Below are 26849 nucleotides of genomic sequence, written 5' to 3'. Positions count from 1 at the left end.
GCTGCTGAGGCGAGTAGGCGGGGCTGGGTTTGGGGGAGACTTTAGGGGAAACGGCGGAAGGTGGGCGGAGTTTAGGCGCGGCGGGTAGTGGCAGTTAAATAGAAGCCGGCGCAAGAAGAGATGCTTTTCTTCTGAAGGAGTGAGGTGTGAAGAAGGGCCAGATTGGTGAAGGCGTTTATGAGGCGTTTCCTGAGGGGAAAAAAATGATGTGCGAAGACCAGGGTCATGAGTCCTGGTCCTGGCAGAAAGCGAAGTTGAAGCGGCTGTGCTTTACTGTCACACGTGGGCGACGCACAGGTAGCTAGGAAGCCACCTGTCGTATGAGATGCTTGGCACGCTGCCTGCATGAGTGTATTCAACGGCGGACAGATTGTGCCGTGCATAGTGCAAACGCTACAGAGGCGGACATCATAAACATTTGTTTGTGCTCCGGTCCGGACACATTTTTCTAAACTTAAATAAAGATAGAAATCTCTACTGTGTGCTGCAGTAATGAGCCCTGACCACTAGAGGGCACAGTGGACGCTTGCATACACCGTCTATGCCCAGAAACGGCCCTGAGGTCGAAGAACGAATGCCTCCTGTGCTCCGCCGAAACAGAACTGCAGCCATCAGCAACCCGCAATGAAGAACTGAACTGTACCAACGACTTCTCTTCGATCTGGTTTTGTATAGAATGAGTCATGCAAAAAATGAACTGGCATTACAGTACATCATCCATAGCAGGAGCGCCTATAAGAACGGCAACTCTGCTCAGTCCAACTAGTGCGGCAATAGGCAATAGGCATGTAAGGAGTAGAGAATCCATCCATTGTGGCGCTATATATATGGTTTAATGTTTCTTTATTTAGTCATGTTTACACAAGAAAACATGAAATTTGCCTTCTCAGTTGCATCTAATAACAGACGGAATGAAATAAAACAGACAAATAGAAACAAGAAAGGTTACGGTAAGGCAGTTAGATAATAAATATTTACACCAAAAAAAATGAAAAAAAAGGTTACAGGAGTATCAAAACCTTAATCATTATCTCCGATATTTCTTATTGAAAAGTCGTATGGCACTAGGAAGAAAGGAGTTTCTGGAGCGATTTGTGTGGGTTTTCAAAGCGACTATCCTTCCTGATTTATATACTTATATATATACTGTGTATATCCATTTATAATACATTTCTCTTGTGTATATATATTTCCTCTATCTATCTTCAATTTCAACTATGTGCTGCATTTCGAATAAAATGACACATTCACAGGGATCAAGCGCCCCCTGCTGGTCACATACCAAGAAAAGAAAAGCGCATACCTGTGCTGATTCACCCAGCAAAAAAACGTGTTAAAGCCCACCCTTTTCAGCTTTGACAAGTGAAAGTGACAGTTATCATTTTAGGGCTTAGTTCATGTTACAAATAAATGCATGAAGAAATAAATAAACACATAAAGAACTAAACAATATATGATCAATTTAATTATTTATAATTATTTGTGTTGTAATTATTTATTTATTGTCATGTTTCACAGCACTTTTATTTATTTGCATACGTATTTAATTTTGTCCGAAACTTTCCTCCATATTTTATCAGTATTAATTCCAAACGACAATGAAGGGCGTCTGAAATTTGGCCGCCAAAACACCCGGCATATGAACACCAAATCCCACCAACCAGCGCGAAGCGGAAACAACGTCACATTTGAACGTCAACTTCCGTCTTTAACAAAATAGGAAGTGAAAAGACAAAGTAGCGGAGAATCCAAGAAAGACAGCGAGAGATATGAAAGTGTGAATTGAGTTTCACGTGTAATGTTCGTTGCGCTGCTCTCGTTATCTTGTCAGCGCTAAGTTGTGGACGCTGTCATTACTTCAGCATGAACACAGATGTGGAGTTTCATATCAGGCAGAACTACCCTTGGACCAAACTACCGGCTAACGTGAAACAGGTAAAGAGATTCTTCATTTTTTTTTTTTACTTGTCTCCTTACTCGCCACAGATATTCAATTTTTGTGTCGGTCGTCTGCTGCTTGAGACAAGTCGATGTCTTTAGTTTTGCATGAAGTAGAAATGCCTCGGATAATTTCGTGCCGGTCCGGATTCAGAATGTCCCGGTTGATGCCTCTTGTTTAACGCTCTTTCCGTACATTCTTGTTTTCGCCATTTAGAATTATTTGACTGTATATTTGGATTATGTTGAGAATTGAGCTTTATTAATTTCTTATTGTCACCCTTTAACTTTCACACATAACATATGTGGAAGGATGAAACTGTCGTGGATTTATTCTCTCCATCCAGCCGCATTACTCCATTTTGGAGTTGTGGAAATTTGAAACTTCACACCAATAACCCCGGAGAGCCACCACTGAATGATATGCCAGGTCTTTCAAGGGCTAGTTGCCACACTCGCGTGTAATGGCAACGGAATCCTCTCCATGTCTCCAGCTCCCAGTATCCGCTCATTCTGTTAGGAGCTTACTGAATTGTAGAGACTATCCCAGCATTGTGTCATTTACATTTACTTACTGGCGGACGCCTTTATCCAAAGTGACCTGCAACATCTGAGCTGCAGTTCCATTTCTTTTTCCAATTGGAGTGCAGGCAGGTGAAGTGACTCGCTCAGGGCCACACAGTGTCTGTAGCAGGACTTGAATGAACAAACTTGGGGTAGATAGATAGATACTTTATTAATCCCAAGGGGAAATTCACATACTCCAGCACCAGCATACTGATAAAAAACAATATTATATTAAAGAGTGATAAACGTGCAGGTATAACAGTCAATAACTTTGTATAATGTTAACGTTTACCCCCCCGGGTGGAATTGAAGAGTCACATAGTGTGGCGGAGGAACGATCTCCTCAGTCTGTCAGTGGAGCAGGACGGTGACAGCAGTCTGTCTCTGAAGCTGCTCTTCTGTCTGGAGATGATCCTGTTCAGTGGATGCAGTGGATTCTCCATGATTGACAGGAGTCTGCTCAGCGCCCGTCGCTCTGCCACAGATATCAGACTGTCCAGCTCCGTGCCTACAATAGAGCCTGCCTTCCTCACCAGTTTGTCCAGGCATGAGGCGTCCATCTTCTTTATGCTGCCTCCCCAGCACACCACCGCGTAGAAGAGGGCGCTCACCACAACCGTCTAATAGAACATCTGCAGCGTCTTCTTGCAGATGTTGAAGGACGCCAGCCTTCTAAGGAAGTATAGCCGGCTCTGTCCTCTCTTGCACAAAGAATCGGTATTGACAGTCCAGTCCAGTTTATCATCCAGCTGCACTCCCAGGTATTTTTAGGTCTGTACCCTCTGCTCACAGTCACCTCTGATGATCACGGGGTCCAGGAGGGGCCTGGTCCTCCTAAAATCCACCACCAGCTCCTTGGTTTTGCTGGTGTTCAGGTGTAGGTGGTTTGAGTCGCACCATTTAAATTGGGGTCTGAAGTCCAAAGCCTTAACTATCCACTGGCTGAGATGAGGTCAAATCTGATTCCATGCATATAAAATGCTTTTTTATATTATGTATACAGCGGGGAAAATAAGTATTGAACACATCAACGTTTTTGTCAGTAAATATACAGGGAGAGTCAGAATTATGTTAACATTTGAATGGTCGAAACAATTTCTTCACAAAACATGTTTTACAGGAAGTCTCAACTTGTTCGCCATCATGTTCAACATATGTGGCACACATAGCAGTACCATTAGTGTTAACATCATTTGTGTTTCTAATGGGGCTGTTGATGTGAAATTTTCACCAGACATCGGTAACAACCCAAGTAATCCACACATGCAGTATCTCACAAAAGTGAGTACACCCCTCACATTTTTGTAAATATTTTATGATATCTTTTCATGGGACAGCACTGAAGATATGACACTTTGATACAATGTAAAGTAGTCCGTGTACAGCTTGTATCACAGTGTACATTTGCTGGCCCCTCAAAATTACTCAACACACGGCCATTAATGTCAAAAACGCTGGCAAGAAAAGTGAGTACACCCTTAAGTGCAAAATGTCCAAATTGTGCCCAAAGTGTCAATATTTTGTGTGGCCACCATTATTTTCCAGCACTGCCTTAACTCTCTTGGGCATGGAGCTTCACAGGTGGCCACTGGAATCCTCTTCCACTCCTCCATGACGACATGATGGAGCTGGTGGATGTTAGAGACCTTGCGCTCCTCCACCTTCCCCACAGATGCTCAATAGGGTTTAGGTCTGGAGACATGCTTGGCCAGTCCAGCACCTTTACTCTCGGTTTCTTTAGCAAGGCAGTGGTCATCTTGGAGGTGTGTTTGGGGTCGTTATCATGTTCAGTTTCCGAAGGGAGGGGGAATCATGCTGTGCTTCAGTATATCACAGTACATGTTGGCATTCATGGTTCCCTCAGTGAACTGTAGCTCCCCAGTGCCAGCAGCACTCATGCATCCCCAAACCATGACACTCCCACCACCATGCTTGACTGTAGGCAAGACGCCCTTGTTTTTGTACTCCTCAACTGGTTGCCGACACACGCTTGACATCATCTGAACCAAATAAGTTGATCTTGGTCTCATCAGACCACAGGATGGTTTCAGTAATCCATGTCCTTAGTCTGCTTATCTTCACCAGACTGTTTGCGGGCTTTCTTGTGCATCATCTTTAGAAGAGGCTTCCTTCTGGGACGACAGCCATGCAGACCAATTTGATGCCGTGTGCGGCGGGCATATGGTCTGAGCACTGGCAGGCTGACCTCTGCAGCACTCATACGTCGATTTTCAAAAGACCACCTCTGGATATGACGCTGAGCACGTGGCACTCAACTTCTTTGGTCGACATGGCGAGGCCTGTTCTGAGTGGAACCTGTCCTGTTAAACCGCTGTATGGTCTTGGCCACCGTGCTGCAGCTCAGTTTCAGGGTGTTGGTAATCTTCTTATACCCGAGGCCATCTTTATGTAGAGTGGCAATTCTTGTTTTCAGATCCTCTGAGAGTTCTGTGCCATGTTGAACTTCCAGTGACCAGTATGAGGATGACACCAAATTTAACACACCTGAGACCCTGTAACACTAATGCGTCGCATGACACCAGGAGGGAAAATGGCTAATTGGGCACAATTTGTTCACTTGGGGGTGTACTCACTTTTGTTGCCAGTGGTTTAGACATTAATGGCTGTGTGTTGAGTTATTTTGAGGGGACAGCAAATTTACACCATTGTACAAGCTGTACACGGACTACTTTACATCATATCAGGTGTTGTCACATTTAAAGATAAAATATTTACAAAAATGTGAGGGGTGTACTCGCTTGTGTGAGATACTGTACAAAGACATCAAAACAAGTAAGTCCATAAATTAAGTGTAATAAAGTGGAATGACACAGGGAATAAGTATTGAACACGCGTACTGAAGTTTATTTCATACTTGGTAGAAAAAGCCTTTGTTGGTAATGACAGCCTCAAGTCGCCTCCTGTATGGAGAAACGAGTCGCATGCACTTCTCAGATGGGATTTTGGCCCATTCTTCCGCACAAATTGTCATCAAATCTTGAAGGTTCCAGGGGTCTGATCTTCAGTTCTTTCCATCGATTTTCAATTGGATTCAAGTCGGGTGATAGACTGGGCCATTCTAGCAGCTTGATTTTCTTTATTCTCTGAAACCATTTGAGAGTTTCCTTAGCTGTGTGGTTGGCATCCTTGTCTTGCTGAAATGTCCAGCATTCTGGTAGATGGCAGCAGATTTCTTATCAAGAATGCCCCGCTACATTTCTCCATTCATCCTTCCTTCAAGTATATGAAGTCCGCCAGTACCATATTCTGAAAATCGGCCCCACACTATGATGTTTCCACCTCCAAACCTCACTGTTTGTGTGGTGTTCCTGGGGTGATGTGCAGTGCCATTTCTCCTCCAAACATGGTGTGTGCAATGACATCCAAAGAGTTCCATTTCGCTCTCCTCTGACCAGACTCTCTTCTACTCGTATTTCATTGGCTGGTCCAAAATGTTGTGCGGCAAACTTTAAACGAGCTGCAACGTGCTTTGTCTTCAGCAGTGGAGTCTTGCATAGAGGAGGCCATGGCAGTGGAGTGCATCACTTACTGGACCTGCTAGGCCTCTCGGCGAGTCCTTGGTCCTTGGCTCTCGGACAACTCTTTTGATTCCATTGGTCTACAAAAAAATATTTTTTGTTTGCTACTGGGAACTTCAGAGCAGCTCTTTATTAAGTTTTTTACATTGATTTCATCCATCCATCCATTATCCAACCCACTATATCCTAACTACAGGGTCACGGGGGGTCTGCTGGAGCCAATCCCAGCTAACACAGGGTGCAAGGCAGGAAACAAACCCTGGGCAGGACGCCAACCCACCACAGGATTTCATACATGAAATCAGAACTAAGCTAGCACGTCAGATTTTTGAGATACACATCATTGACGTTTTGACACTTTTTGAATATCAATATAATATTTCGACACATTATCTGGAGTTTGGCCTCTGTCCCACCAAAATTGTTTTGATGTGTTTATTCTGAAAACAAACCAGTAGACGATACCTGAGATACTTTAAAACAACTTGATGTCAATTTACCTCAATATACAGTAAAAGTGAGTTCGGCAAGCCCAACAATTTTTGAGGCAATTGCTCTTGTACCTGTACTGCACTGTCTCCTTGCAAGACCCAACAGCAGTCACCCATCATGCTCGGAGTAAATTTTCCCCGATATCGGTTTTCCATCACCGTTACATCTTGATGAAATCTTTCTCAGTGCTCATTGCTGACATCGCTTAGATTTGGTGGAAAAAAGTTGAGATGAGAATGTAAAAAATGCGTCTTCAGTGACATTCGGGCTCCCATAAACACTTTCAGCAGGTTCTCCACAACCTCAGTATAATTCTCTGCTCTGTGACTGTCAAGAAAATTCTGGACAACCTGCACGAACGAGGTTGCTGATTCAGTTGGCTTCAGTTTCCTTTTGAACTCATCGTCAAGCATCAGTTCACGGATTTCAGGGCCAACAGAAACACCTTCCTTAATTTTGACTTCACTTTTCTTGAGACCAAACTTATTTCTTAAATGCTGAAACGCATCACTTTTACTGTCCAGTCACCCTAGTTGTCCAAGACCTGGAACATCATAACTAAAAAACAGGACCTGCTGGACGAAAACGGTCTTCAGATTTGGAGTCGACAAGTGAAATTTGTTAAAGTACAGGTGAAGGACTCCCAGTAGCAAAATGCTTGTTGACCAGTGTTATTCTTTTGACTCCTTTGTCTGAAATCTTACGAGGAGCACCTGGTCGTGGCCGATTTATGGGGAAATGATGTTCTTTCCACTTCCGGATTACGGCCCCAACGGTGCTCACTGGAACATTCAGAAGTTTAGAAGTACATCTGTCACCGATGCCATCGGTGGGTTTGCGAAGGTCTTGAGAGAGCTCTTTGCTTTCACCCATCATGAGAGACACCTTGGTAATGAGAAACCTTTTTATAGGCCATCAATTCAGACTAAAGCAGCTGATATTCGTTTGCACTGACAGGGGGCTATCGGGATTGACAGATTTCTGCTGCTTCTTTGGCTTTCCAGGCCTTTTTGTGTTCAATACTCACTCCACTTTATTACACATAACTTAACTGATGGACTTATTTATTTTGATTTCTTTGTATGTGTGGATTACTTGGGTTGTTCCCGATGTCTGGTGAAAATGTCACGTCAATAGCCACATTAGAAATCTATTTACTGAGAAAAACATTGACATGTTCAATACTTTCATGTATAAATACAGCAGGGAAAATACTGTAAGTCCTCCATTCCTCCTTTGCACAATTAGTTTACAAACTGGTTTACCTAAACATTTCCTCAATGTTCAATTTGAAAATTTGTAGTATTTATAAGTTAAGCAACAACATCAGATTAAAAAAATGGAAACATTTTTTGAATCCTGTACATGATTTTTAATATTTTGCCATTTCAGGCTTCAATGTCCCATAAGGAGCAAAAGAAAACTTGACAATTGTGAAGTTTAGGCAGTGTCAGAAGATTCTCACACACACACACACACACACACACACACACACACTCCAAATTCCTGTTTTTGTTGGTTCTGTTATTGTCAGAGACACAACACACCCAGGCCATCATCTATTTAAACCTGTTACCACAAGGGGGCTTCGCCCTGCTCGCTTCGCTCACCTACCCCCGGCGTTTTGAACCCGTGCCCGCTGGGTAGCCACGTGTGAGGATGATGCACGTTTAGTACGGAGCGCTCGCCCGTGTCACTCTGGGGCTCTCCACTGTTAATATGGAGCCCCGTCCGTACAATTATGCGGTGCATAGTGGAGTACTGCGGACCCCGTAGTGTTTCCCGTTTCAGTTTGTATCTCGGTCAGTCGAGTTTTTGTTTTTGAAGCTTTTGAATTCTGGTCTTCATTATCTGTAACCTGCTGTCCATGTGTTTGGCCCACTCGTTTAACCTGTTTATGATGTTTTACTTTGCTTTCAATTCTGTCTTTCGTTTGTGACCTCGCTTTATTCTGCTTTTGTTATAATGACACGGGTCCGTGATGATTATATTTTCCCTCTTTCAAGTAATAATTTTTATTTGTTTGCGATACTGTGATGTTTATCGTACTGTTAATAATGCATCACTGTAATGTGATTCACCTATGCCGTGTAGTTTGGACGTGTGAGGATGACGTATGTTTAATACAGAGCGTTTGCCCGTGTCACTGTGGGTCTCTCCACTGTTAATACGAAGCTTTTTCCGAACTATTATGCGGTGCATTGTGGAGCACTGCGGACTCTGTAGTGTTTCCCGTTTCACTTCGTATCTCGTTTAGTCGAGCTCTTTCTTTTTGGAGCAGTGCCTGTCTGGTCTGCGGCATTTCAGACGCACGTTGTAGGTGCCTGCGTTCATTAATTATATCCAGGCAGGCGCGTGTTTGTATCTCGGTCACTCGAGCTGTGTCGTGTTGAACCCGTGCCTGCTTAGCTTATGCAGTTTGACACGCGCGTTGTAGGAGTCCACATTCATTAGATCTACGCATTAGTGCCACTCGCAATATGGCGGCGACGCCTGCGCCTTCCGTATTATGTCGGTTTTTACCATGCTATGTAGGCGCCTTTGCCTTTTGTACTTCACTGCGCGTTCTAACGCCCGATGTAGGCGCCTGAACCTTCAGGGTCCGCCTCCGCTTATCTGTAACACGCTCTCCATGTGTTCGTCCCCGTTCTTTAATCCCTTTATAACGTTTTACTTTGTTTCCTACTGTGATGGTTTGTAGTTTCTCCCGTTTTGCTGTGGTGTGGGGGGGGGGGAGGGGGGGCTTTGTGTGGCGCCTGCTCATGTGCGTAGTCTCTCCCGTTTCACGATGGGGGGGGGGGGGCTTTGTGTGGTGCTTGCGCACAATGTCTTTTGCGTCCACGGGCATGTCCCTGCGTCCATATCCGGTTTACCATTCTCGTTTAGTAATATGGAATATGGATCAGAAACGTGGCACTGTCATGTCTCAGCCAGGATTCCTACCCTGTCTGGGGTTCAGATGCTTCTTTTGTGTCTCTTTTGTTCATTTTTGATTCATTGATTTTTGTTGACTGCATGCATCATTCATTTTAAGGACTGATCAACATTGTTACTGACGTAGATGCTGCAATTTTAGTGAATACGGTTTATTTATTATCTGACTTCTGGGCATTACATCATACTCATTTCAAACTGTTCAACATGCTGCCTTTTATTAAATATTGTATATACTGTACAAGTAAGTAGGCTACCTTTATTATACACATAATGTTACTTACACATTGTGAATATAATGTATGCTGCTCTTTCCAAGAGCCATCTCATTGGAGTCTCTGCGTAGTTGTTTGCCGTGCCTTTGTCTATTTTGTTGTCGATTTTTATGTGTACTGTTTTCGTATACTTGGCTGTAAAGGCATTTCATCGTACGGTGGTATCGTAACAGTAAAGCTGGCACACTCTCTCTCTATGTCTCCCGCCCTCCTACTTTGACCAGGCTTTAACTGATTTATGACCCGAGAGTCCTTGCCCACTCTCCTGCCAAACGTGACGCCTCTCAGTTGTATTTGGAAGGTCTTGTTACAGTTGTGATCTCATTTCTCTTTTTAATGGTGATCATATTCTTGGAGAAGAATAGGTGGGTTGGTTTCCGGTTGCCGTTCCTCACCAGTTGTGACTGAAATTTTTCCTCCTCCTAGATCAGGGGTGTCCAACTCCAGTCCTGGTGGGCCGCAGTGGCTGCAGGTTTTCATTCTAACCCTTTTCCTAATCAGTGACCAGTTTTCTCTGCTAATTAACTATTTTTTCCTTTCATTTTCATAGCCCTGCTTTTAAGGATTCAGTCCTCTGAATTGATTCCTTTCTTCATTAAATGGCAGCCAAACAGAAATGAGACCTGAAACGAGCCGACAGATGACCAGCTAAATTAGAACGTCAAACTCCAGCCAATTTCACTCCAACCAGTTTCTTAATGAGAAGCCGATTCTTGCTGTTAATTAAAGCCGTTATTGAATATCAGGACTTGTTGCTGCCCTCACTCTGCCCCAGCTGACTGTTGATTTTCTGTTTTTATTAACAATGACAACAACATTTATTTCTGGAGCACATTTTCATACAAATGATGTCGCTCAAAGTGCTTTACAGGATGAAGAAAGAGAAAAAAGACAAATAAGAATGAAAATTAGGGAACACTAATTAACATAGCATAAAAGTAAGGTGGTCCGATGGCCAGGGAGGACAGAAAAAACAAAAAAAAAACTCTGCTGGAGAAAAAAAATAAAATCTGCAGGGGGTCCGAGGCCATGAGACCACCCGCCCAGCCCCCCCCCCCCCCCAGGCATTCTACTTAACATCAATGAACTCAATCAGTCCTCATGGTATTCAGGGTTCTCATGGAAGAACTTGATGATGACGGTCATGTGAACCTCTGGCCTTTAATCCATCAGTGTAGGGACATCACAGTGCTTTGGTCGGGTGGTGGTGGCGCAGATCTCCAAGACAGAAAAAACGGAAAAAGAACAGCAGAGAGAGTAGGGGTTAGTACGGATTTTGGAGCCACCATGAATAATAATGATAATGAATTGAATATGCAGAGCATCAGGATTAAACTAAAATGAAGTTATGAGAAAGCCATATTAAAGTAATGAGTTTTCAGCAGTGTTTTTAAAGTGCTCCACTGTATTAGCCTGGCAAATTCCTATTGGAAAGCTATTCCAGATTTTAGGTGCATAACAGCAGAAGGCCACCCGCCTCACCACTTCTTTTAAGTTTAGCTCTTGGAATTCTAATCTATTTGAAGATCTAAGGTTATGATTTGGACTGTCAGGTGTAAGACATTCCAAAATATAAGCTGGAGCAGATTATTGAAGGCTTTATAAACCATAAGCAGTATTTTAACGTCAATTCTAAATGACACAGGTAACCAGTGTAGTGACGCTAAGACTGGGATGAAGTGCTCGGATTTTCTTTTCCTAGTTAGATTCTAGCAGCTCCATTCTGCACTAGTTGCAATCGATTGGTGACTTGTTTGGTGGTCCTGAGAGGAGTGTGTTACAGTAATCTAGTCAACTGAAAACAACTAATTTTTCTGCATCTTGCCAAGTTATAAGAGGTCTAACTTTTGCTATTAAAACCACTGTCAAGATGTTTTGGTGACCTGAGCAGGCCAACATGACTGAGACCTTCACCTTTCTTTATTTTCAGGTTTAGCTGGTCATGTGGCGGCTTGTTTTGTGTCTCATTAAGGAAAAAAAGAAACAACTCTGGGGTCTGAGTCACGTCAATTAAAATGAAGGCAAAACAAGTTAATTAGAAGCAAAAACAGCTCACTAATTAAGAAGATAGTTAGAATGAAAACCTGCAGCCACTGCGGCCCACCAGGACCGGAGCTGGACACACCTGTCCTCCCAGGTTGAGTGAGCTCCATCTGCCCCAGTTTAAAGTCAAGAGTTTTCCTTCTCCTAGATATGTTAGTTTACGTCCCCTTATTCTGTATTATTTGGTACAGCCCCTCCATAGAAGGGTCTTTTCCATCCACCACCCAGGGGATGCGCCTGTATGCCACCATACCTCAGCATGAGTGGTGGAAGATTATACTTTAAATATAATTAAGAGATGCTCTGTTTGTTCATTTGTCCTGAGCACAGTTACCTTTTGTGTGAATTTGCGAAACATGAATCATTAAGGACTTGTGTGTTTCTTTAAGTAAAAATACCTCCTTTTCTAAATCATTACAGTCATTATCATAATTATTTGTTTTGCATCAAGGGATAGATGTTTCTTTGGAAATAAAAATGAAGTTTGAAGACATTTTGGATGTTTTTAATTTTTCTCCGTACTGTACATGAAAACTCAACAAATAAAAACGTTCCTTTAATTTGTGTATTCAAGTCCTCATATAATAAAGAGGTAGCAATGGGTTGAATTTCAATTCCACCCATCACATTACAGTTTTCTTTGGATTTATGTTAATCGTTTTGTGCCTGCGTGTTCCTGTGGTTTCGTCTGGTTTAGAAAATGTCCTTGTCTGGGGAGCGCTCCCAGCTTCTACAAATCTTCACTTACATCTTCATCAGGGTAGGACAAAACTTGACATAACTTTCAGGAGGCTGATTACAGGGGATTGCACTTCATCAGTACACCACCAGCATCTGCAAAACTGAATTTATGTCGGGAATGTTTTATCGTTTTGTACGTAGGGTTTTGTCTGATTTCTTTTAGTAATAATTAATTAGTAAGTAATTACTAATAAATAATTAGTAATATTAATCAGTTGTGTCAGTAACTACCATAAGAAGTTAAAATTTTGTTAAACAGTAGTGAAACAGGACAAACTTTAAAAATCAATGAACAAACAGGTACTGCTAGCTAAACAAGGCAAGGTCCGCTCGAAAATGTGGCCAGCGCCACCAGACGGAACGGAGGCTGGCGCGTGAGTGAGGAGGACCCCACCCGGCTCCCCACCCCTGACGTGTCACTTGCCCCTCCCCTCAGCCCTCAGCCTTTGTCTCGGAATTAGCGCAAATAAATTGCTCCTGTAACCGAATTATGATACTTAGTACAATGAGAAAAGTTGCAAAATCAACTGGAATGTTCAAGCAAATTCTGGAAAACAACCCGCTCTAAATCCATTAAGTAGTTCTCTTGTGAAATGCAGACAGACAGATGTTGGAATATATATATATATATATATATATATATATATATATATATATATATATATATATATATATATATATACACATAAAATATATAGAGAGAAAGATAATGTTACTTACACATTGTAAATATAATGTATGCTGCGCTCTCCAATAGCCATCTTGGAATCTCTGTGTAGTTGTTTGCAATGCCTGTGTCTATTTTGTTGTCGACAGTCATTATTATAGTTTTTTGTTTTGCATAAGCTGTTGCTTTGGAAATAAAAATGAAGTTTGATGAAATTTTTGATGTGTTTAATTTTTCTCCTTACTGTACATGAATACACAAAAGAACTGAAGAACTGCTGAACTATGCCCTTTGTCTGGGGGTGGCACTCATCTTTGTCACGGCAGACAGCCTCACACACGTAATTTGCTTGAGCAGGAATTGTTCTGTCTCGCATTTCTTGCAAGTTTTTGCATCTTATTTAGTGCAATAAACTTAAAGTATACTGTAATTATAGGCCCAAAACGTATTAGGCAATTTATGTATTTGCTGAGGTCCTGTGCCCCAACCCCTATGAATCATAAGGGATAACTGTATTTGGAATATCCAAGTAAAAAGATATTAGTGAAGGAGCAAAATGATATGCATTATTCTTAACTGACATATTTCTACCAAAAACAGATTTGTAGTAAGCAAAGTGTCATTAAGCGAGCTTCTATGTAATTCAGTTTGTGTTCTGTTGCCTTATATGGGTAGCCTTTTTGCAATATTTTAAGTATTAAGTGGAATTTAATAACTATGCATGTGGACTGGTTACTTACTAATCTGTCGTTTTTTCTTTTTCCTCTCTCCCCAGAGCCTTGGTAATTCTCAACGAGAGTATGACAAACAAGTCCTGCTTTACAGTATTCAAAATCAGTTACGATTCCGTAACAACCTGGGTAAGTATTTTAGAAAATAATAAATCGAATAAAGCTGAAGTTTGGTCTTTGTTTCTTTATTTTAATGGGCACGCACTCTTTGACTTCAAAGTTTAATTCTTTTCTAAAAATACGCAGATGGGTTTGGTTCATGACAAGTTGGCTCTTGATTATTCACTGGTACGGTTGTCCGTTAATTCATTTCCCAAATTTGACGAGGGCAGCATCTGGCACATGTTAGGAACCAACCTATGGTGAGATACCAGTCCATTGTAGTGACAATCCAATCATGCAGTGCCAATTTAAATGGCTAGAGAGCCAGTCTTGCACCCTGCAACAACCTGAGATCCGGAACAACTCACAATATTTTGGACTAATTATACCCCTTCTAAATCCTGGACTTTACTATAATCTTAATTTGCTTAATTACTTAATCTTAATTACTGAATTAATTAGTCTCCTTAATATTTTATTGAAATTACAAGAAGTAGTACTGAATCAAGGGTTGTAACACAACAATACATGAGCAGAGACACTCAAGGAGGGCTGCTTACATTCCCAGCCATGGGATTTATTGCAAAACTGTAGTAGATGGTAAATTATGTACCTTTTTCACATGTAGGCAGCATTCAAACAATACAAAATTACATTTAGAATTTATCAACACAACAAGCTCCATGGGCAACATTTTATCAACTTTTTATTGTTCTTTTCCTATTGGCATATGGGATGTGTGTATATGCAGTTGAATTTAGCTCAAAAACATCCATCCATCCATCCATCCATTTTCCAACCCGCTGAATCTGAAGACAAGGTCACGGGGGTCTGCTGGAGCCAATCCCAGCCAGCACAGGGCACAAGGCAGGAACCAATCCCAGGCAGGGTGCCAACCCACCGCAGAGCTCAAAAACACAAATTAGTAAATCTTAAATGATTCCTCTAGTTTAGTGGCTCTCCAAGGTAAAAATTGTTTGTTTATTTACAATTAGTACTTTATTAATTTGCTTTACATTTTATTTTCCATTGATACAGATAACATGAGCATTAGAGATCACCCACAATATGGAGATTTTTCTGTTTCTCATATCATCTGGGTGTATTTAAGTATACTTTTATTAACAGAAATGTGCTAAATTTCTACTTGTTGCTCATTATAACGCTTTACCAATTTTCAGAGATGCTCTGGCATATCTTCTTTTAAGGCATAGCCTCATGACATTCACCAGTTTCTTTATTATTTTTCATTTCTCTCACATCCTTTGTTTGAAAGAAAATTTACTGATTCACTGATCCTGTTTTGTCCAACTCCCCAGTTGTGGCTTGTTTTCCAGCCATTATGAAGTTCATTGTAACAGTAAATGTGTGTTCTCTTTAACAGTGAGGCATGTCAAAAAAGATGAGCGAAAATATTATGAAGAGCTGCTGAAGTACAGCAGGGAACACCTAATGTTGTACCCTTATCACCTTTCTGATATCATGGTGAAAGGATTAAGAGTTACACCATTTTTATACTACATTGGAATAATGGAGGTAGGTTTGTGTTTCATCTGTATTGTCTGTTATGCACACTTTAATTGCAAGTTGTGTTACCTAATTGTCCGGATCTGTGAAGATCTGTGGTTTTTACTCACACTGTATATAGACCAATGTGTACTAATTTGTAGTGTGTATGTGTATATATGTACAAAATAAATATATATATATATATATATATATATATTACACACACACACATACATACTAGGGTGCTCCGCTCGCCAACCTCCCTGGCCTGCGCTGTGTGCCAGCCACTTCATGTCTCTGCTGTTCGCGTATGTAGATTTCACTTTCACCAAACAACAAATCTTTTAATTCTCGTGGATACACCTCTTCATTGGGAAGAAACACTACTTTTCCCGGATGGAAGTACAAATTAGACGATCTACAAGTCTCCGACTTAAAGTTTAAATCTGAACAATATATTTGATCTCTTTTCGCTGTTCCCTTATTTCACCAAGTAATAATTTCCATTTGTTTGCGCTAATGCGATCTTTACCATCATTTTTTTGAGAATTTTGAATTTCAGTACTTTTATTATCTCTAACCTGCTCTACATGTGTATCATGCCAACATTTTCGAATTCTTTGACGTTCTGCTTTGTCATCTACTGTTTGTCTTTTATTTCCAGCCCCGGCCATGGTTAAATCTCTTGGCACAAAGTACCATCTCTCGCGACATGAACGTATCTCTCTGAAAAAGTCACGTCTCGTCCCAGGATTTTTTTTATTTTTATATATATATATATATATATATATATATATATATATATATATATATATATATATATATATATATATATAATATAATATAAAGCCACGTGGGACTGAGTTTTTGAATTGAAGATTTGCCTCTAGCCCTTATTCATTGGCTTACAGTCTGATCTTCAATTGAAGGTTAATTCTATGTGAGTTGCATTTCCTGGAAGCATTTAACAATATTTTACCCAAAAATGCATGTGTTTTGCATGTTATGACCAAGCAACTGGATAACTGGATTATGCAACATTAATAGTGTGAGATTTTTATTTTTCTCCACATGGATGCCTTTTGAAGCACCTGTCATTGTACAGCCTTGGTCACCATTGGTTTGTATTACATGATAATTTTTTAAAACCTTTATTCCTCATGCAAATGTTAGATAAAAAAATGTTTCACACTCATCACTACAAATCACATGGGGTAAATAAGATATACCCTAGGTTCTTGTCTATAAGCCGGACTCATGTATAAGCCGGAGACCATAAATCATACGAATTTTTAAAATAAAATCGTATCATAGATAAGATGGACTCATGGATAAGCCGAACGTACTATAACCTATAACTAATAGAAGGGAGGGAGGTCAGTGGTCTCACTCGCACCCATTTAATTTCTTTAAGGGGGGAGAGAGTGTGAGATATTGGCGTCTCTCTCACTCCCTGCATGGCGCGGTTGGAGCGGCCGGAGCGCGTTCTTTCTGCTCTGGGCGTCGCCGAGTCAACACGCGCGCGTAGCGGTCATTTAAATTGTGATTTTATATGTAAGCATATTTAAATATATATCGCGGATTTTTTGCTGGTTCGCGGATTTCTGCGGACAATGGGTCTTTTAATTTCTGGTACATGCTTCCTCAGTTGGTTTGCCCAGTTGATTTCATACAAGGGACGCTATTGGCAGATGGCTGAGAAGCTAGATTGCTTACTTTTCTCTCACTCTTGCGCTGACTATCTGTGATCCTGACGTATGGGGATTGAGCAGGGGGGCTGTTTGCACACCTAGACGATACGGACGCTCGTCTAAAAATGCTGAAAGATTATCTTCACGTTGCTATCTTTTGTAAAGCTGATTCCTGAAAAGACATGCTGCACAGTGCTTCGCATACTTAAAAGCTCGAAGGGCACGTATTGATTTTTGACTGAAAAACAAACTCTGTCTCTCTCTCTCTCTTCCTGCTCCTGACGGAGGGGGTGTGAGCTGCCGCCTTCAACAGCTTTGTGCCGCGGTGCTTCGCATACTTAAAAGCCAAACAGCCCTATTGATTTATTATTGTTTGCTTTTCTCTCTATCTCTGTGACAGTCACTGCTCCTGACACGCACTCCTTTGAAGAGGAAGATATGTTTGCATTCTTTTAATTGTGAGACGGAAATATCATCTCTGTCTTGTCATGGAGCACAGTTTAAACTTTTGAAAAAGAGACAAATGTTTGTTTGCAGTGTTTGAATAATGTTCCTGTCTCTCTACAACCTCCTGTGTTTCTGCGCAAATTTGTGACCCAAGCATGACAATATAAAAATAACCATATAAATATATGGTTTCTACTTCGCGGATTTTCTTATTTCGCGGGTGGCTCTGGAACGCAACCCCCGCGATGGAGGAGGGATTACTGTATAAGCCGGACTTATGTATAAGCCGATATTCTATTTTTTCATTTTCACAACTTTTTTCCTTAGATAAGCCGCGGCTTATAGACAAGAACTTAGGGTAAAATAAAATATCACTGTTGGCTGGAGTATTCCTTTAAACTGGAAAGAGAGAACTTCTTCAGTCTTTCCTCATAGCCCACGTCCCTCAAGCACCCTTTTTCAATGTTTCACTTATGTAGCTTATACTACACATTTTTGGAGACCTCTGCAGTTTTCATTTTCAGGATTCTGTGGATTTTATTCTATAGCTCTCACTTTCCAAAATGACTATACTTGACATTTGTTTACATCAGAACATCGGCAACGTTTTTTTAAACCAAGTTTTGTAAGCTGTACTTAATTACAGTAAATCAGTAATTTCAATAATAAATGTTTGTTGTACATTGTTTTATTTGAATTATGTATGACAGAACTGTGAAGTGTGAGTTTTTGGATGTTATTCTAATAATCTTAATAATCTTTGTTAATTGTATGTTAGTTTGGCCTTCTTAGTATGTTTTTGTTTTCTTTTAAAGTTTAAATTTGTGTATGAACAACTATCAGATAAGTGCACAAACTTCAATTGTTATAGCATATTTTTTTTGTTTTTCAGGATATAATGAACAGTGAAAAAAGTTATGACTCTTTACCAAACTTCACTGCTGCTGACTGTGAGTGATTTTTTTTTTTTGTGGTTTATTTATTTTTATAATATGTATATTTTTATAGATTTACATGTCCAAAGGGGGAATTTAGCTTCTTAAAGAACCTCAAGAAATATTTCTTTACCAGTCGCGGCGCACTGCACATTAATGTGCAGTGAATACACTTGACTTATAGTTGTCCTCCTCTTTCTCTATACGTTTACCATTCGTTTGCTCAGAGGTTGATGCATTTGCTGTTTCCTGAGCAGCTCTTCGTTCCTCCACCCTAGCGTCCCACTTCTTCTCTTATTTTGTCGGCATCTTTTCGTATTAAAACTGATTAAGTCAGTGTTTATGTTGCAGTTACTTAGTACATTTTCCTTAATTTTTCACTTAAGCTGGCACTTAAGTGTTCAATCTGCCTCAAGAATGATGTAAGATATGAAGAGGTAAGGTAAGTGACGGCGAAGGTGGTAGGTATAAGAACGGCCCCCGTACACACGTGCCACACGGCTGCCCTGCTGGCCACTACCAAGAGTTGATTCTACAATAAAATAAAAACAAAAAGAGGAATAACTTTGGAGGTCAACCATCACCTGCGAAAGCGGATAGTAGACGTCACGCAGTATATGTGTACCACAATTCAGGTCAATAGTTCAAACGGTTTGCAAGCTATAGGTGACTTAAAATCCTGGATAGACAAATGGACAGCCACGGTAGCATATTATATATAAAGAAGGTAGGTAGCAACATCCCATACATCTTCTATACCTTTATGATAGTCAGTTTGATGCGCTGCGTCAGTAACATTATGTCAAAGGAGGCCCACCAAATCAGCAGGCTGATTGAGAAGGCAGGCTCAACTGTGGGATGCAGTAGTGGAGGAGAGGATAAAGAAAAAACTGATGGCCATTATGAACAATGCTATACATGCTCTCTGTTACACACTAGTAGTGAGGACTTTTTGCCAATGAAATACTCAACAAAGGCGTGTCAAGGAACACTACTGGAGCTCCTTTATACCTACGACAATACACCTTTATAATGCGTCTTATATGTACTGGAACTTCATTTAGTTGAGTTGAATTTTGTTTTTACCAAGACTATTATTATATTGTCAAAATATCTTATAAATTCAAAACATTGTACAGAATGCAGAAATTGTGTATCAAAATTTTTTGGGGAATAACATTTAAACAGTGGACACAAATATAAACTGTTGACAACCAATGAGACTTTTTTGTACTTTATTCAATGGTCAAAAAGTTATAGAATACACAGACTGGTTCATAGCTGCATGTTTTTGTGATTTTTAAACCACTGAGGGAGGAAATGTGTGTGTTTTATTGATTTGACTCTCATGATTGTCTTACAGCCCTCCTGTAACAGTCATACTATATACAACAGGAACAGAAAAGAGAGTGTCTAATGATTTAACATTGTATATGATATTGTGATTGTAGGCAATAGGAACATTATCTTCCAAAATTTTCAAGTGTTTTTGGCTTTTCATTTCATAGATCTCTTGTACTTGAAGGTAACAAACATATTTCTGTTTTAGGCCTTAGACTCCTAGGAATAGGGAGGAACCAGTACATTGACCTTATGAATCAATGCCGTTCTTCAAAGGTAAGAATGTTTTGTATGACATGGACAGTGTGGTGGTTACTGTTGTGGAATTGCAGATCTCACATCCTGGGTTCAAATCCTGCCCTTGGTCATTGTCTGTGTGGGTTTTGCATGTTCTTCCTTGGTCTGCATAGGTTTTTCTCGTATATATCCCCAAAGTCATTTAGGTTGGGTTAATTGATGTTTTTAAATTGGTGCTGTCTGCATAGGTTGGCCCTGAGATTGACTGTCATCCTGTCCAGGGTTGGTTCCTGCCTTGTATTTAGTGTTGCTTTGGGCTATGGCCCCTCATAACCCTGAATTAGATTAAGCACATTTGAGGATATTATGTTATAATAAAACATTTCTTGCCCATCTTTTACATAGCTGCCAGCCCCTGGCTCATTATATCACTTATGTTAAGCAAGTAATTGAGAATTAGGGTAATCCTGTTACTTGTAACTGTTGGTCATCATACTAATCAGCCTGCCAAAATGTTATCATTTCTTTATTCTACACTATTTTATTCTACTTACTTTGGGTGGGTGAAGCACAGAAATTTGAATTATTCTAAAATTTTAAAGCACATTTGTTCGGAAATACTTCCAACATATGATTCATTTCATTTAAAAATCTAAACTTTTTACATAATTGGAATTTGAATTTCATTGTTTCACTATGACCAGCAGGCATTCTGTTACACCTCACACCTCAGTGTTTGCCCACGTTAAATTTGTCGCAGTGTACTCGTTTAGTTCTTCTTAAACGTATGTAGCTTCTAGGTGAATGAAATTAATGTGGCTAATTTTTTTTTTTATTTTTATGAAACACGTGAACGTTCTATCAAAATAAATGGCACAAGTAAAAATAAATGGTCTTTTCCTATTCATTGTCAAAGTTGTCATTTTTCTTGTTCTTGACTAGGAAGTTGCACGAAGTTTACAATCCAATAGGTTTAAACGAGAGTACATTTTGGTACATTGTTTATATTTAGAGTGGCGCAGTGGTAGCGCTGCTGCCTCACAGTAAGGAGACCTGGGTTCGCTTCCCAGGTCCTCCCTGCGTGGAGTCTCTCCCTGTGTCTGCGTGGGTTTCCTCCGGGCGCTCTGGTTTCCTCCCACAGTCCAAAGACATGCAGGTTAGGTGGATTGGCGATTCTAAATTGTCCCTAGTGTGTACTTAGTGTGTGTGTGTGTGTGTGTGCGCCCTGCCCGGGATTTGTTCCTGCCTTGCACCCTGTGTTGGCTGGGATTGGCTCCAGCAGACCCCCGTGACCCTGTGTTAGGATATAGCGGGTTGGATAATGGATAGATGGACGTTTATATTTAGTTGCATTCAATATTTTGCAGGGATCATCCAATAAAAAAACTTTTTTTTTCTTGTCTTTAAAGAAATTCTTCAGGAGGAAAAGTGCCCGGGACCTCCTTCCTTTGAAGCCAGTAGATATATCTGTTGAGCCGTGGTGGGTTGTGCAAGCTGGATTCATTACAGAGGATGATATTAGAGTAAGCATTGGCCTGTGCGTCTATGTGTTTGATAATCTATGATAGCAAAGGTTTTATAGGAACAGTACCACTTAAAATGATACTTTTTAAAAATTTTTTATGTTACTTACTTCATGTAGTGATGGCCGCAAAAAAAAAAAATGTAATCTGGTGTTTTAATGGAGAACAGACATGTTAAAGTTTTCTTTTTTTGTTTTTTTCCTCAGGGGCACAATTAATAATTTTTGTGTTTTCTCGTATGTTTTAAGATATGTTCCCCTACAGAAAAAAGTGCTGTTGATAAGCTCATAGATTCTGGTCCCCAGTTGGCTGGATTAATTGAATACAATGTTGTGCTCAGTGAGTATGTTTTAAACATTTTTCCCCCCTGTAGTGAATATTATTTTGTTTCTGTTTTTCTTTTTTCAGTCTTGTAAATTTTTCTTCTCATTCCAGCAAGCATACTTCATGGACCATTAATCTTTCAATAATCTGTTTGTGTTTAGTGACAAACAACTCTTGGTAGGATATGATAATAATGACATTTCATAGTTTAGTAAAATCATAAAATCCTATACTCTGTTTTGTAAATGAAACAAACACTTTGTCATTTACACAGTATTATGAGGATGAAAGTAGCAGAAACAAGCAAGTATAATACAGGGAGTGGGGTCCATTATTAAAGATCTCATCTTGAGCCATTAATAGTGGTTAAGACTTTTGACTTCAAACCTAGAGGTTGTGGGTTCAAATCCTGCTACTGTCACCGTGTGAGCCTAAGCAAGTCACCTCACCTGCCTGTGCTCAATTGGAAAGGGAAAAAAAAGGAAATATAACCAATTGTATCTCTCAGATGTTGTAGGTCACCTTGGATCAGGGGTCCTCAGTCACGGTCCTGGAGGGCTGCAGTGGCTGCAGGTTTTTGTTCCCACCCAATTGCTTCATAAGAAGCACTTATTGCTCAAGTAACACTTCTGTTTCACTTTAGTTGTCTCGCTCGTTAAGATTTTGAACCCTTATTGCTTATTTTAGTCTTAAACAGCCATATTCTTGGCTTTTAATTGCCCCTAATTAGCAATAACATGCAAATGACAGAAGAGACCAGCATTTCCCCATTTAGCTTATTACCATTTACACCTGTGTGTATTTATCATGCACTATTGGGTTAAACTAAATACTTGGATGGAAATTGAAGAGGAAAAAGTGAAGGACTGAGAACTACTCATCCATTTTAGCCTTCAAATCATTTGGATAATATCCTTAGAAAGGGAAAGAAAATCCAGGAAATGAGAATGACCTGACATAGCAGAGTTAAAGCACTAACAAGCCATGAAATTAAATTATTGGCAAGAATTGCTTTCTAATTAAGCAACCAGGTTAGAACAAAAACCTGCAGCCACTGCGACCCTCCAGGTCTGTGATTGAGGACCCCTGCCTTGGATGATGACGTCGTAGTAAGTAATGATATTTTCAGGTTAAACATGCCCACTTTGATTTCTGAATTCCTAGATGACAATTTTTCAACAATGTCAAGCCACAGTACAAAAGTATATTTTTATATTCTGTAGACAGACTAAAACAATAGTTTGGAGAATAGTCATGAACAATTATTTGGCTAAAATAAGTAGACATGCAGTCCTGGGAAAGCAATATTTTTCAGTGCTGTTCTGCCTGTTCAAAACCTGGTGTCAAGCATCTATACCATTCTGTGTTTTGAAATGTATATAAATAACAAACTCCTTAGTATATTACCAGCTTAATCCTCATAATTGTATTTTTACAGTACGACGATACCTTTTTTCCTCCCAACAGAAAAGGCCTTGCTATTTTTACTGTGTCCTCATCTGGTTATGTCTACTCAGACTTCAGCCTCAATGATCTTCGCTAGGACTCCATTTATTTATTTTCCATTATTGTATACATCATTGGAGTTAGACTATTTCTTCCAAATTTGTTAATCAAATAGAAAGCCTTAAAGAGCTTGTCTCTAATACCTGTTAATTGCTACATTTGAGGGCGTTCCCTAATGTCTCAAGACAACAGCTGCCTTACAGCCCCTTGTGTTTTTTGAGAGCTAAAATATCCTGTGCCTACTGCTGGTCTATGGCATTCTATATATGCGTGGCTTGGTGAAATTTGTAATTAGAGTAAGGTCTTTGTTTAATGAATTTCTTTCTACTGAAAGGTGTCTCTCAGCGGTCCTTTTATTTGCATAAAACAGTAGTCTGACATTATCTTAGTGTGCGTGATCCTTGAATAAAGCAGATAAAGCTAATGTTATGAGAGTGCGGTTGTCATCTCGGTATAAATGACAGTTGAATTGACTATAAATGAATATCTACTCCCTTTCACATTGCTGACCCTTCATTTATTAGTATCCTTTTTTTGATATGCAATAAAAAATACTGTATAGTTTTGTTCTGTGAATGAAAACATCTTTGTTAAGAAAAACTTATTCGAAGGAGAGAAGATATTTTCTTCATTTGTTTTGCTTTTATTTTTGTTACATCCTCAATAAAATGTATTTCCTCCTCCTCCTTCTTACACTTCTATGTGGGGTCAATGTGCTTGATCACCTTCTCCATAAAGCTCGGTCCTGCGTAATCGGACCCCTTTCCTTTTTTTTACTTTGACCATCCACCTCCATGTTGGCCTTCCTAGCTTTCTCTTCCCCTGTACTTCCCTTCCCATTACTCTTTTGCCCACATATTCATTGTCTTTTCCTCATCACTGGTCTATACCACCTAAAAATGCTTTTTTGTTAGCATATAAAGTTATAGTTAATACAAAGTGGTACTATTTTTAAAATGTATATTAAAAAAATTATGTCAAAAAACATGCATTTCAATACAGCAGTTGAACAAAGGCAGAAATCAGCAATCAGCCTGGGCAGGACGTTAGTCTACTGTGCTGCACACACATTACTTACTGCAGGACCAATTTAGAGGGTCATATTAATGAAACTCGCTTCTAAGGAGATGGAAATTATCTGTCTGGTCTTTTTTGTTTTTTGGAACTTGCATGTCAAGCTACTGATTTTAGTAATCTATGAGAAAAAAAAACAAAAAAAAAACTTTATAATTGGAACCTCAAAAAAATTGCATTTCAGAGCATTTTCCTCCAGCACAGGATCACCGGAAGCCAAAGACATTATAGGCAGAAGGTGTGCCAGTCCAGCGTATGACATACCGTTGTCCATATCTGCACTCACTGCGTCTGCGCCAATCCAGATGCACCAACTGATCTCAAGCGCACATTATAGGAATGTTAGATGAGAGAGAACATACGCCATATTGTTTTCAGTTTTCCCTTCAATCAAATCCTGTCCAATGGAACTGTGAGGCAGCACTATTAGTTACTTTGCCACCATGCCATCTTTTTATGAAAACCATTGTTTTTCATTTCTGTTTCTGGTGTATGAAATAGTGCTTTCATTTTTCAAAGTTCATTTTTTATGGTTAAGGTAATTTTTTAGCATTCATAATAAAACGAGGAAATTTTCATTCATATTCACATTCATAATACTAAAATAATAATGTCATTCCATGTTTTTTTTTTTTTTCATTTAAGGTTTATATAATAAAGGCTTCATTTATTTGGATGTTCCAATTTCTGATGATAGCTGTATCGCTGGTGAGTTTATTTCAGAAACAATCGTTTGATTGGATGTTCTTTATTTTAGAAACATGTTATTTGTTTGCTTTTATTTGCTTATTATTGATAATATGAGGTGGGTTTCAAAGTAGCACAACTTCTTATCTCTTGCAGCACTGGCATCAAGGTTCAGTTTCAGGTTCTCCTATCAAGTGTGCGTGTTGCCCTCATGAATTCATGAGAGCCCAAAGATGCTCAGGTTCCACATTTTCCTGAAGCATGCTGTTAATTTATTTCCTAAATTTCCCTCAGTTCAGATAGGTTAGAGTACACATTTGTCACTTTGATCTTTGTTGGACTGACTCCATCCAAAGCAGAATCCGCTGCAGGGCTGTAAAACCCGCCATCGTTGGACTCTGGAGCAGCAGAAAGGTGTTCCCTGGAGTGATGAATTATGCTACGCCAGGAGAACACTACCTTCTGAACTGCATAGTGCTCACTGTAAATTTTGATAGAAGAGATATGATGGTTTGAGGCTGTTTTTCAGAGTTGGTTCCAGTGAAGGGTACTGTTAATGCTACAGCATACAAAGAGATTTTAGACTGTTGTGCTCTTCCAGTCTGTTCCAGGATGACTGTGCTGCTGTGCACAAAGCCAGGTCCATAAAGTCAATGAGGAATTGAAGTGGCCTTCATTGAGCCCTGACCTCGACTGTACTGAACACCTTTGGGATGAATTGGAACGCCAATTGTGAGCCAAGTCTTCTCATCCAACATCAGTACTTGACAGCACAAATGCTCCTTTAGCAGAATGAGCACAAATTCCTCCCGGCACATTCCAGAATCTTGAGGAAAGAAGAGTGAAGGCTGTTACAAGGATGGAGCAACTCCATATTAGTTCAAATTTTGCAATGGGATGTCCAAAAAGTGAACATATTAGTGAAATAATAAATAATAATAATGCATTTTATTTATATAGCACATGTCCCATGCTGAAGGTGAAGGGGCATTATGTTTTAACAACAGAATTGTGAGCAAGATATGTTTTAGTATGTCCATAAGCAACTCAGCTCAGTTTAAATGTACTTTTTTATTAAACAAGTAACCTTTGCAGTATCAGCGACTGTAGTTATTTCATAAATAAATGGTCGTCATGTGAGTGGGCTGTAATTATCATTGCCAAAGAAGTGTAAATGATGTTTTGACAAAAAATGTGCAATGTGTCTATAGTTATAGTACAAACAATATTTACAACCAATACCAATTATTTGGATTATGATATGTTTTATAGAGTAATGATTTCATTTTTATGGGTAGATCATTTTAAACCATGTACTGATTTTTATCTTTCTCCTTCTAGTGCCACCTTTAGAAGGATTTGTAATGAATCGCGTCCAAGGTGACTACTTTGAAACACTGCTCTACAAAATATTTGTCTCTATCGACGAGCATACTAATGTTTCTGAGGTAAGATAATAAATGTTATTTTTGTTTATCTTGCTCAAAGTACAAACCTTAATTTTTTTTTGTTGTTGTTTTTCAAATTTATTTCCAGTAAATCTTTT

At 39.7% G+C, this 26849-nt stretch overlaps 1 protein-coding gene across 1 annotated transcript in view; it reads left to right on the top strand.

The window, feature by feature from the left end:
* The first annotated feature begins 1689 nt into the window (after nt 1-1689).
* The window catches only part of fam91a1 (family with sequence similarity 91 member A1), a 58040-nt gene continuing 32880 nt past the window's right edge, over nt 1690-26849 (top strand). Inside the window, exons 1-9 of the mRNA XM_028817581.2 lie at nt 1690-1935; nt 13972-14056; nt 15414-15565; nt 18569-18626; nt 20161-20228; nt 21599-21712; nt 21961-22051; nt 25262-25324; nt 26645-26751. Of these exons, the coding sequence (XP_028673414.2) occupies nt 1864-1935; nt 13972-14056; nt 15414-15565; nt 18569-18626; nt 20161-20228; nt 21599-21712; nt 21961-22051; nt 25262-25324; nt 26645-26751 (810 nt within the window). The 5' untranslated portion in view covers nt 1690-1863. The remainder of the gene's footprint in view (nt 1936-13971; nt 14057-15413; nt 15566-18568; nt 18627-20160; nt 20229-21598; nt 21713-21960; nt 22052-25261; nt 25325-26644; nt 26752-26849) is intronic.

Source organism: Erpetoichthys calabaricus, chromosome 13 (genome assembly GCF_900747795.2).
Source record: "Erpetoichthys calabaricus chromosome 13, fErpCal1.3, whole genome shotgun sequence".
In the NCBI taxonomy this organism is placed as follows: domain Eukaryota; kingdom Metazoa; phylum Chordata; class Cladistia; order Polypteriformes; family Polypteridae; genus Erpetoichthys; species Erpetoichthys calabaricus.
The sequence above is the reverse complement of the archived record's forward strand: the minus strand, read 5'-3'. Positions and strand labels throughout refer to the sequence as shown.